The 13,430-nt window shown below is 44.9% G+C and overlaps 1 protein-coding gene across 1 annotated transcript; it reads left to right on the top strand.

Moving 5' to 3' along the window:
* The first annotated feature begins 2,268 nt into the window (after nucleotides 1-2,268).
* On the top strand, nucleotides 2,269-3,263 carry LOC147636149 (uncharacterized). The gene is made up of 4 exons (XM_086801100.1): nucleotides 2,269-2,542; nucleotides 2,704-2,805; nucleotides 2,892-3,030; nucleotides 3,139-3,263. The coding sequence occupies exons 1-4, from the start codon at nucleotides 2,450-2,452 to the stop codon at nucleotides 3,195-3,197; spliced, it is 393 nt and encodes a 130-aa protein (XP_086657226.1). The 5' UTR covers nucleotides 2,269-2,449; the 3' UTR covers nucleotides 3,198-3,263.
* The last annotated feature ends 10,167 nt before the right edge of the window (nucleotides 3,264-13,430 follow it).

Raw genomic sequence — 13,430 nt, 5'->3', positions numbered from 1 at the left:
TTGGACGAGACCTACTGTTTGAAAACCCTGTTTGGCATGCATGTGATTCAAACAAGAAAAAATCCAAGGTGAATGAGACATTAAAGAAAAAGTACGTAGATACTTTAACGAATTTATTAGAGGAATTTCAGGATGTTTTTCCTGATGATTTACCAGATGGTTTACCACCATCTAGGGAAGTAGACCATGGCATCGAAGTTATGCCAGGATCAAAACCTATAAGCAAACCTGCTTATAGATTAAGCCACTCCAAGGCACAGGAGGTGGAAAAACAATTAACGGAATATTTGAACAAAGGCTTTATTCGGCCTAGTTCAAGTCCGTGGGCATCGCCTATTCTTCTGGTAAAGAAGAAAGACGGATCTATGCGGATGTGCAGACTATAGGGCTCTTAATCAGATAACGATTAAGAACAAGTATCCGATGCCACGCATGGATGAGTTGTTTGATCAACTCTATGGATCGAGATACTTCACAAAAATAGACCTGAGATCTGGGTATCATTAGGTTAGAATAAAAATAGAAGATGTTGCGAAGACAGCATTTAGGACCCGTTTCGGGCATTTTGAGTTTTTGGTTATGCCATTTGGGCTAACCAATGCTCCAGCGACGTTTATGATGCTGATGGACAGTATTTTACGTCCATATCTGGGAAAATTCGTGGTAGTTTTCCTAGATGATATTCTTGTGTACAGTAAGACACAGAAAGAACACATAGAGCATTTGCGTCTAGTGTTCAAGTTGTTGCGAGAGCACAAATTATTTGCAAAGAAAAGCAAATGTGAATTTTTTGAAACAGAAATTCACTACCTTGGCTATATTATATCCGCCGATGGTACGCGGATGGAGCCAGAAAAAGTAGAGGCTATTCTTAAATGGCCAGCGCCGAAGAATCTCGAGGAACTGTAGATTTTTCTTGGCATGTCGGGGTTCTACCGACAGTATGTGAAGGACTACGCTTGTTACAGTACTCAACATTGATCACACTCTTGTTTGTTTCCTCATATATTGCTTTGTTAGTTATTCGATCGAGTTTGACCCCATTAAACCAGGTCCAATCATTTATCTAGGAAGCTCCATTGAAAGCTGTGGAAGTCCATCCTTTCTCACCCTCACCTAGCACAAAGCTCACCACCTGTACCTCACTTTGATGTATTCCAAACTCTCTTTCAACCTGATGCAGTTCTTTCCATCCCACCTATGAATGGTCCCAAAGGTCTCCTTATTTTTCTTAAACCTCTATTGTTTAACCTTTAAGAAGCCCTTACATTGAGTTGAGCCAAGGGAGGGTTGAATCTAATGGTCCACCAAATGTTGAGACTGAAGAAAGAGTTCCCAGAAGCTCTAGCGCACCCATTCCAATTGATTAAGCCCATCACCTCTCTCCAATTTAAACATAGAAATTTACAAAAGGACTGTTCACAATTTTCAGAGGGGCAAATGATAGCAGCTTCTCCTTCCAATCCATCCCAGGCCACTTGCCTTTTGAGTTGAACCTCTGATTCTTCCACCACCTCTCTAAATAAGCATCATGGTCCAGATTCCATCATGTTGGAGATATTTGGTAAGTGTATTATCCCCAGCCCTCTCAAATTTTTTGGTAGATTGACTTTATCTTAGGCCAACCATGAAGAAGCTTTTTTACCATTATTGCAATTTCTTCACAAAAAGTCTCTGATTGGGGCTATAATCCTTTTCCAATGTCATTTCCTAAATTCTATTATAGGATAGAGGAACATGATATAAGCATTAAGGACTATATTCACAATAGCTACCCTATCATGAAATGACACTCTGATTCCTTCCCATTTTTAAAGCTTGCCAGAGAATCTTTCAATAGCCCAATTGCTTATTTACTTCCACCCCAAAAGGCACCTCCAAATGTTTGATAATCTATCCCTTATTAATGACATCACATCCCCATCTTCCCATATCAAAGCTATCCTCCTCAGTCACACTTATACTCTCGGATTTAAATTGCACTTGGATACAGAACCCTTAGCAAACAATTGAACTATCTGTAAAGCATTCCTCATCACCAGCTAGTAAGGCCCATTACACATCGCCATACCCCTGCCTGCCCATGCTGATGTGGTGGGGGTATCCACCGCCCATAATTCTTGGGCAGGCAATCTCCCCTGTCCATGCATGGGCGGTGGGGTATGTGTAAAGGCACCGTTTTTTTTTTTATAGCATTCATCTACACAGGACCCAAAACTTTTCAAAAAGTAAAAATCGAATAACCCTCCATGCTTGGAAAGCCAAAAAGGTTGGACGATGCTGGGGTTTGATCGAACCTTCACAGGATCGTGCACTTTTTAACCAGTTAGGACACACACTCTCTCTCACTCACACACACACTCTTTCTCTCTCTCTCTCTCTCTCTCGCGGTTTCTCACAGCCTGACTTTCCTTCTGTACTGTTGGGCGCTCTCTTCAAGGCAGCAACCATGGGGAAAAATCAGGCTCACAAAGCTACGCAGAGATCGAAGATGGCCTCCCAGCTGGGCCCGGGAAGCGTAGAAGAGGTCGAAGATGGAATGGTTTGTGTCCTTTTCTTTTAACTCGAGTGCTTTTGATTTGGGTTCGCATAATCATGGCTCTGATGATGTTTGGGTAATGGGTCTAATGAAGCCATAGTTTGAGTAGAGAAGTGCAGAATTGCAGATTGAAAATGAATTCTTGTTAACAAAGTCCATCACAGATCGATGGATCTTTTCATTCACCAGAGTGGCATGCTGCCCAGTTGGCCAGCCTGCAAACTTCTCACACTGTCACTTGGGAGGAGTACAAAAAGAGGCAAAAGGTTGCTCTTCTCTTTCATGCTTTTGGAAACCCATTTTTGTGCCTAGGATGTATTTCATTTGGAGCCATTGAAATGCTCATTGGTAGGAGGAAGCCAAGAAAAAAGAGGAGCAAGAGGATGATGAGGTCCGGCTTATGAAGGAGTATAGAGCGCAGCTTGATGCAGAACGCGCACGAAAGCTTGCACGTGGTACCAATCATGCTGACAAAAAGTCGACCTTGAAAGGTGGTTAAGAATTTCAAGAGTATGGTCAGTTATTGATACTTGTTTAAAGCGGCGATGCTTACTTTTTTTTTTTCTTTCCTTTCTGCAAACCATATCATCACACATCAGGAAGAAAGGACAAGGATAAAGACAAGAAAAGAAAGGTATTTATCTCTCATCTGCTCTGATGTTCTCCTAAGTAGTATGCTGCCCTAATTGATTAAATAAAGTATGGAGACCATGGTCTTGTCCTGCTTCCAGTCAACTTCATCATTTTTGGGGTGAAGAACAATAATGAATTGAAACTTGGTCTCTACTGAGCTGATTACCTTTGAGGTACTGGCAAAGGAGAGTCTATCTCTTCAGGAAGTTTCAGATCGCTTGTGTAGGTAGTGAGAGGCTTTTCTGCACACACAGTGCCAGGGTCCTTTTTCTTGTGAACAGGAGGGCGAGATTACTTGCCCCCCCCCCCTCCTCCTCCGCATGCTTTGCACGAGGCAGTTTCCCTCCGAGGGTAGCCAGCCATGGAGGGAAGCACCCTCCTGTTAGAAGTCATCTCCTGTCTAGTTTTATACACCAGGGCCTTTGTTGTGGGTGTGCCCGCCCTTATGAGGTGTTTTCCCATTTTTCCCCACTCTCCGCATTTTTCTCCTATTTTTCCCCATTTTTCTGAGGCTTGGGAGGGCTGCCAGATGATGCCGGGAGCACCCCAGTGCTGGCCGACTGGATCTTCATCAGTCGTGGGCTTCAGGGCTGCTGGCCGACTGCCTTTTACCAGTCGTGGGCATCAGATAGCTGGCCGACTGCATTTATGCAGTCGTGGACCTCTTTCTTCAGTCGTGGACACTTTTAGTGCTGGCCGACTGCCCTTCCAGGGAGGTATATATAGGTCCTCAGCCCCCATGCCTTATTTGTATCATTCCTCGGGATCTTCTTGTGTATATCAGAGCAGAGTTACACGCCTACATCTCTCTCTCTCTTGTGCTATTTTTCTGCCTGCGTTTTTGCTTTTGCTCTTGTGTTCCCAGATTTGGTCATCATCTCCGCTGCGTATTCTGACATGGTATCAGAGCCCTAGGCTCTAGATAGGTCTTGGGATTTGTGTGAGCAAGAGGGGGGCTGTTTTGTGGCTGATTGGTGGACTGTTTTGGACTGTTCGGGAAGAGGAGAAGCAAGAGGAAGGCGGGCTGATTTGCTGGACAGCCACTTGCAGGTTTTAGTTCTTCTTTGTTCCCACCCACCCACTCTTTTCAGAGTACATCCCCACGATGGCAGATCTGTATGAGATGGCCGAGAGACATGTGAAGATCCCGACACTCCCCACGTTCCCGGTGGACCGTCAGTTGGACGGGAGCAACTACGGCATATGGAAGGTGATGATGGAATCCGTTCTGGAGTCCTACGATCTCGTCGATTTCATCGTTGTTGGTGTTCCACGGCCGGAAGTAGAGGAAGGGGAGGTACTGTCAACCCGAAAGGACCGGGAGGCCCAGACACAGATGTGGGATCGTGTCAACGCCAGGGTCCGTTCGTTTATTTTCCTCAACTGCACACCACAGGTAATTAATCATGTAAAGCACATGACGCTGGCCAGAGGTATATGGCAGCTGTAAACAAGCCAAGTGCCAACTGCTAAGCCCCTATGGGGCGACCAGCCCACTGAAAAGCCGAGATCCTGCGGGCCTGCCGACTAGCCCAGAGCCGAGCCCAGAAATCCTCCAGGAACTCCTGTGAGAGTCCCTGTAGTCGCCAATGCCCCGCTGCCGCTGGAGAAACCGTCCTCCTCGCCGTCAAAATATGCCGTCCCAGCCGAACAGTATACTGGAAAAAGGTGATGTCTGTGGCCTCAAGGGATGCATAAGGATCATGCCACTCGTACTCCCCGGGGTCCCACTGTAGCTGGGCCAAGGGGCGCGCTGCATATGCCCATATGCGTCAATCCAGGAGCACATCAACAGGGTCGGGGTCAATATGCCACTTCCGAGAAGCGGCGGCCACTACCCGAATCCTCTGAAAGGTGCACTCTGCAACCAAAGGCGACTCCACCTCCACTCTCTGGAGTCTGCCCTCATCCTGAATCTCATAGTAGAGGCATCTGCCATCCTCAATGCTAGCTTTGACAGCAATCAGGATCTCCAACTGTGTAAAGGCTCCCATCCACCGTGGGGCCACTGGCTCTAGAGGCGTGAACCACTCCTCTGTGAGTGCCTCCTGTATATCATCCCTCATAATCAACCCCCCTCTGAAGTGACTCAGCCTCTCCACCTGATCTCCTCTGGTAGATTGCAGAAAGCCTGGCAGTCTCCAAAACTACGAGCTGGGCCTGCCGCTAAAGGTCCCCAGGCTAGACGAGGCCGAGAACCCAGCATATGACCCTGCTCCGTGCGAATCGCTGGGCTCCAGATGAGCGGCTGCCTGGCCCGCTCCTCAACACAAGAAGGAGGCCGCTGAGAGAGCCCCGGTCTCAGCAGCTCCCAAGCTCTCAGCATACTCAAAGCAAATCTATCCTCCCATCCTCTACTGAGGCCTGTCCTCCTCATCTCTATGAAGATCCAACGAATCTCTGGTGCCCAAGTACCCCCTGCTCTGGGGGCGCCCGAGCCTACAGTCGCTGCAAGAGGAGCTCTTTCCAAGGCTCAGCGCCTGGAAGCAACCCCCGAACAATAAGCTTCCCCAATAAGGCTCTACTCTGATCGACTGGATCTATAATGCCCAAACCGCCCTGAGCCAGCGGAAGTGTAATAACTGCCCATGCAACCTTTGCCCGAGCTGTGGCTGACCGTCCCTCCCAGACCACAGAAAGTTCCTGATCAGCCTCTGTACCTGGCTAATGCAAGAGCTCGAGAAAATCCAGCAAGACGTAATGTACCACATGGTCGCTAATAGCACCTGATTTGCCACCACCACCCTCCCAGCCAAGGATAGTCGAGCTGTACTCCAATACAATAGCTTCTTCCGAATGCTTAGAAGAAGCGGGGCAATCTGCTGCTCAGGTGACAAATCTAGGCCAATCTGGCATCCCAAATACCGCACTGCTGTGCCTGGAGGAATCCATCTAAAACCGCAAAGAAGAGAAAAAGGAAAGGGGCGAGAGGACACTCCTGACGGACTGATCTGGTCAGCTCAAAACTCGGCCCCCGTCCTCCTGCAATCAGCACCTGGCTGCGAGCTGTGGAATACAGAGCTGCCACCCCTCTGATCCATCCTGGCTCAAAGCCCAGGCAAAGCATAGTGCCCTCTAAGAAACCCCAATCAACTCTATCGTATGCCTTCTCAAAATCGAGAAGCATCACGACCAAGTCATCGCCAAGAAATCTAGCTCGGGCCGTCGCCTCCCAGAAAGTAAAGATGTTGTCAAGGATACTGTGCTCCTTGACAAATCCTGTCTGAGTAGCATGAATCAACTCCCCCAGGAAGGGCTGGATCCTCAAACTCAAGGCCTTTGCCAAGACCTTGTAGACAGTATTGAGGATCGTAATAGGCCTCCAATGCCGAATGTCATCTGATACTCCCTCCCCCTTGGGGATAAGATAGATCAAGCCCTCTGAAAAGCTCTGCGGCATCACCCCAGTGTCCAAAACATGCTGAAAGCCCCTGCGGAGGCCTGGCCCCAAAAGGTCCCAATAGCGCATAAAAAAGGTCGGCGTCAGTCCGTCCTCCCCTGGGCAACTATTGTTGAACCAACATGAGAGAGAGAGAGAGAGACACGTCATATGCATCCCCAAAGGTGTGTGGAATACACACAATAGATGAGTATATATAGAGGAGATCCTAGGGCTATATATATAGAGACATTCTATATATAGCCAACACCCCCGCTCAAAGAAGGGTCTCTAACTGTGGATGAAAAAACCCTTGGGGGCTCAAGGGAAAAACCCACAGCTCTATATACACCTACGGCTATATTAAATTATTTTATAGTTACAAAGTATTATTCAAAGGAGCTACATCACTCCCATATATACAATAGCCATGAAGGCTGCGAAGGAGCTACATCACTCCCATATATACAATATCCATGAAGGAGCTACATCACTCCCATATATACAATAGCCATGAAGGAGCTACATCACTCCCATATATACTTCATCACTCTTATGTGTACAATAGCCAAACGAAGGCTTTGAAGGTCATCCATTTTCATGTTGTCTTGATCCATTCATGTAGGTTGGGTGCGAGTCTATCTTCGTGGGGTGACGATGCCAAATAATATTTTTGTAGTCTCTTCTCTATATTGAAGCTCAGCAATATCCAAATACAATCCTGATCCATAAACCCTGTAATATGGAAGAAGTCTCCATAACAAATGGAAAACCATAATTTTGTTATAGAAATATGAGATGTACATGAAAAGATGTACATAAAGAAATAGACATAAAGGTATCTATTATATGGTTGCTTAGGAATATAGTCCATCCGCAAGGATATGCATGGCAATGTCAACTTGTGGAAGATCATCCAATCAATGGCAAATGAACTAGATTTGGTAAGGGAATCTGGTTACTTGGAGAAGTTGACTTGGAAGATTGACCTGTCACTAAAATAGAAAATGACACTCATTCTAGTTAGTAAGGATATCATGGAAAGCTAGAATCATATCTTTGCCATGGGAAAAATCTATGACATAAGATCAAACCTCCAATATTATGAGTCAAGATAATGAGACAACTATAACTTGGATCAAACCTCCAAGATGACATGATATGAAAGTAAACCTCATAAGATGACAAGACGAGAAATCAAACCTCTTACGTCCATAGGTAGGATAACCAGACATGATGAAAAAGCGAACCTCTAACATGAAACAATAATTAGGATGTAGACACCTCTGACAGGATGAAAAAGCAAACCTCTGACATGACGTACTTGAAAGTAAACCTCATAAGATGATAGGCCGAGAAATCAAACGTGTGACATTCACAATCAGGATATTAAACCTCATAAGATTACGGAACAAGAAATCAAACCTTTGACATCCACAAGCAGCATGTAGCCAAGATGACATGATGTGAACATAAAGCTCATAAGCTGATAGGACGAGAAATCAAACCTCTGACAGGAAGAGAAATCAAACCTCTGACATGTAGTCAGGGGATGACATGACGTGAACGTAAACCAACCTCGTAAGATGACGGGACAAGAAATCAAACCTCTATCATGTAGTCAAGATGACATGACGTGAACATAAACCTCATAAGCTGACGGAACGAGAAATCAAACCTCTCGGAAAATATGCTCGACGGAATTTCTTGTTAGTTGCCATAGATTGAATTCCAAGACTTGACCACCATTATAGCCATTTAGACCTGCATGGTTGCATTGTCGACCACAAAAGACATTGATAGACTTAAATAAACCTAGTCAATCGGATGAGCCAAAGCCAAGGCACGGTGCATCCAAACACCATGGCGTCATGGATACAATCCATGGAAATGTAGTCAACCATCATTCACGAAACATGTAACCATCATCATGGAACAACACCATGGCATCATGGATACAATCCATGGAAACATAATCAACCAATATAGATTAGTCAAGTGAACCAACATCAACGAAACATGTAGCTTGGAATGACCAACATCAACGAAAAATGTAGCTTGGAATGACCAACATCAACAAAACATATAGCTTGGAATGACCAACATCAACGAAACATATAACCATCATCATGGAAAAACACCATGGCATCATGGATATAATCCATGGAAACGTAATCAATCATCATCTACGAAACATGTAACCATCATCATGGAACAACACCATGGCATCATGGATACAATCCATGGAAACGTAGTCAACCATCATTGACGAAACATGTAACCATCATCATTGGAAACGTAGTCAACCATCATTGACGAAACATGTAACCATCATCATGGAACAACACCATGGCATCATGGATACAATCCATGGAAACGTAGTCAACCATCATTGACGAAACATGTAACCATCATCATGGAACAACACCATGGCATCATGGATTGTAGTGAGTGAATTACATCAATGCAATGAACACATATACATATATCAATAAAATGTGTAACCATCACCACCATGGCATCATACCAAGGCACCAAAATTACAAACTCACCAAACCTGTCAGAATCACCGAGGCTTGCATGCTTAAAATAATAATTGTCAAGTTCGTGAGGCTGGTTGTAATGTAACAAGCAAAGGTAGAACACATGGCACCTTTAACTATTTCTTGCAAAGGCTCTCGAGAAATAGTTGCATGCTTACAAAGCCTCTCGAGTAGTAACAGCATGCTAAGCATCAATAAAGTCCTCTTTACACACAAGACAAACTTCCTCGAAGCCATAGAAAGAACAAATACACAACTTCCTTGTGAGAACAATCAAACGAGAGATCAACATCACCGCCGAGATAAAAGGATAATGAGATCATCACCAAGATGACCATGACCAAGTAACTGTAACGATTCTGAAGTCATGAGATAATTGAATTTACCACAAGCATTTCATGGGCACAAATTAGAACCAACCTATTTCAAACAAACTAATGCACACCTTTGGTTTGGTATGCGGGATTTTTGCTCACACGCACAGGGCTACGAATTGATATTTAGAGAAGGAGTAACCATTCAAAAAGTAAGATCCAACATCAGATATGTAAGTAATATCAAGCAGACGTACACCAAAAGGATAGCAAGCCAAAACCATGACATCATGGATAAAGTCCATGGAAACGTCATCAACGAATATAAAGAAATCATCATAATGAGCATCACAAAATAAAACCATGGCAGGATGAACAAAATCCATATACATAACATCAGTCGATCGAAAAGAAAGGCATAATTACCATCATGTGATAATACCTTGGATTGTCAATAAATACATTATGAACGTCCAAGCTTAATCATGTGATTCCTGTAGCTAGCACTAAAACAAGATCACAACATATTAGCTCATGAAGCAATCAAAAAGATCAAGATTATTGTAGAAGTACATCATGGTAGCATAAGAGTTATACCAGACCATGGCATAAGTCATGATCAATGTGAGTTGCATAAGATACGAAAGATCTTCTTCTACTTAGTAACTTACATCATGAAAGTAAGAATCAAATATGTTGATTATCATGGACAAACAACTCTAACAAATATGCATCTCATCAATATCAAATACCATCATGATATTGATGAACAAAATCCATATACATAACATCAGTCGATCGAAAAGAAAGGCATAATTACCATCATGTGATAATACCTTGGATTGTCAATAAATACATTATGAACGTCCAAGCTTAATAATGTGATTCCTGTAGCTAGCACTAAAACAAGATCACAACATATTAGCTCATGAAGCAATAAAAAAGATCAAGATTATTGTAGAAGTACATCATGGTAGCATAAGAGGTATACCAGACCATGGCATAAGTCATGATCAATGTGAGTTGCATAAGATACGAAAGATCTTCTTCTACTTACATCATGAAAGAAAGAATCAAATATGTTGATTATCATGGACAAACAACTCTAAGGAATGTGCATCTCATCAATATCAAATACCATCATGATGATGGCTAAACTCTATGCATGATGCAAGAGATCTTTTAACGCTAAATATGAATTTTCTCTTAGTTTTGATAAAATTGCCATGAGCCGTCGTAGGAAGTAAACCACTGTAGAAGCCGTCGTATCAACCTATAAACTATCTTCAAAGTTGAAATGATTCAAAGGAATTCACCTAAAACTTCTTAAGGGGATCTTGCAACCATGAAAAACATACAATATATTCTCTTTCACAAGTATGAAGAAATATATACATGCAAACATATACTCGTGAAAGATCTTCTTTCTCCTAGAAACCTTTATTTTCTATGAGAAACAAACAATATTTTCTTTTTCACAAGTATGATGCAATCTATACATGAAAATCGATGCTCATGAAATATTTTATTAGTTTCACAAATCTCTATCTAATACGAACATCATACATATAAGGGATAACGAGATCTTCTCTAAAAAATTTCTCATGCATAACATACACATAATCAAGCAATAAATCATTGTAAAGATTGAGAAAACTAAATCACTTATCTTCTTTTATCAAGACAGAAGTTTTGATAGCCACGGTCAAAAGATTGCTATCAGTCTGCTGCTGCAGATTATAATCGGTGTAGAATTTGATAAATCTGATATGCTAGACAGCTCGGAAACGCACCATATACCCCCAAAACGACTTCAAAAACACTGAATTCCGAGTCCGGAGCAGAAAATTATGGCGATTTTACGTTTCACAGAATTGCAAATTTTTCTGCGCGCGCGCTGCGCGGAGCCGCGCGAAGCCGCGCGAAGCCGAAAACGAATGCTTTTCATAGCGAAAAAGCAACCACGCTCTGATACCATGTTGAACCAACATGAGAGAGAGAGAGAGAGACACGTCATATGCATCCCCAAAGGTGTGTGGAATACACACAATAGATGAGTATATATAGAGGAGATCCTAGGGCTATATATATAGAGACATTCTATATATAGCCAACAACTATGTCGCGGCAGGACTCTCAAGGCCTCGGCAAGCTCAATCTCTGACAGAGGCGCACCTAGAACTGTACGCATATGGTCTGTGACCCTCCTCTGCACATGGGCCCACACAGTCTGTCTGCAAACATCTCGATCCTCAGAGGCTGGCTCCACTGAAAGCAGGTCACTATAAAATGCAGTAGCAATGGCTCTGATCTCCCCGAGATCAGTAGCTACCGATCCATCCGGTCTACCAAGCTGGCGGACTCCTGCTCGCGCATGAGACGGGGTCCAGTGATCTCAAAAAACTCTCCAGTCACTCTATCACCAAGCTGCGTCCACTAAGAGGCCTGACGCCGATAGTAAAACTCATGTCTCTACTCCTCTACCTCTCTAACCTCCTGGCGTGCCTGGCTCAGCTAGGACGCCACCCACTCACATGCAGGCTGCTGCTCCTATAGGCACTGTAGCGAAGCAAGGCTGCGTCTCAGCCGTTGCTCCCGCTCGCGAATCTCTCCCAGTCGTGTCAAAGCTGCAGCGTGTAGAAAAGAGCTAAGATCAATGAGTCCCTGGGCACACTGGCCCGCTGCATCCTGGTCAGAGCACTGACTATCATGCCAGATCCTCTCAATGTCCTCAGCGAGACTGGGATCTGTAAGTACCCTCTCTGGGATCCTCAACTGCAAGCTAGGCTCCCGTGTCCCCTCCTCCAATGTCAATATAACTGGCGCATGATCTGAAAATGAGGTGCCAGCGAGAATGCCGACGGAGCCCCCTCGCTCCCCTAACCAGTCACCCACATAAAAGCGATCAATCCGTGATAGATTAGTCCCTCCCTGCCGGCGATCCGACCGAGAGAAACTAAGACTGTCCTGAGACCGGGAGAAAGCCCCATGCTGCCATGCATCAGTGATCCTCAGTGACATGCAAAACCGGTCCCAAGCTGCAAGCTTCGTGCCGTGCACTGTAGCATGACTGCCTCCCACCCTATCTGCCGGGTCCTCAAGCATGTTGAAGCCTCCCCCAACACACCAATGTGCGGCCTCTGGCAATGCATCTGTAACCTGAGTCCAGAACTCTGCTCTGGCACTAGCATGATTGGGCGCATAGATGTTGAGCACACCCAATAGCTTATCATGCATCCTCAGAATGACATACTGTGCTCTACCAGGCACAATGATCCCTCGATCCACAATGGCCTGCCGCCATACATCTGCAATAACCATGCATACTCCTCCCTGTCCACCCAAAGGACCAAACCCTGCAGACCAAAAAGTGTCCCATCTACCAGGCATCACCGAACCATATCTCCGGATCCTGCTCTCACCCAAGTGGTGCTCCTGCATCATCAAAATGTCAATGCTGCCACCAACCAAGCATCTCTAAAGCTCCTGCCTCAAGCAACCTCGATAGCGTATAAAGTGTGCTCCGCCAAGGCCCTGTACATTCCATGAGATGATCCTCATGGATGCCCTACTGAGGTGGATGCTGTCTCAGCCGTACGGCGGGCCTTCACAAGTGGCTTGGATGGAGAGTAGTCCCCATCCGCCGAACGGCTGCGAATCTGCCCACCCGGTGTACTGCAAGAATCCCGGATCAGGCGCCAGTGTGGCTGTGGCCCATGGCGACTGCCTCCTGCTCTGACAGAGCAACCTCGTGTATACTCACATATCCAGGGTCGCGTGCCAAGTCTGCCACTATGCGCACGACCAAATGCCGAATCCCTGAGGTATCCACACTCCCGGGATCCAAGAAAAAATGAGCCAACTCCCAAAGTCGGCCTATCACATCTGTTACCTCCAGATCGCTCATGTGATGAGAAAACTCAACTGCCTGAGTCTTCAAAGTGCTGAGAGCGAGCTCTAGAGTCCACTCCCGGTCACAAGGTCCACATAGAGGGAACGAGAAGGCCACCGCCGAGTCTAGT

The sequence above is a fragment of the Cibotium barometz genome, chromosome 8 (assembly GCF_041138505.1).
Source record: "Cibotium barometz isolate CiBa-2024 chromosome 8, ASM4113850v1, whole genome shotgun sequence".
NCBI lineage: Eukaryota > Viridiplantae > Streptophyta > Polypodiopsida > Cyatheales > Cibotiaceae > Cibotium > Cibotium barometz.
This window is presented reverse-complemented; position numbering and strand designations above follow the sequence as displayed.

Excerpts from the sequence above, each read along its gene's own strand:
- LOC147636149 (XM_086801100.1), top strand. The coding sequence starts at position 2,450 with ATGGGGAAAAATCAGGCTCACAAAGCTACGCAGAGATCGAAGATGGCC. Across the intron at positions 2,543-2,703 it reads AAGAGGTCGAAGATGGAATG|ATCGATGGATCTTTTCATTC; the intron begins GTTTGTGTCCTT and ends AGTCCATCACAG. Across the intron at positions 2,806-2,891 it reads AGTACAAAAAGAGGCAAAAG|GAGGAAGCCAAGAAAAAAGA; the intron begins GTTGCTCTTCTC and ends GCTCATTGGTAG.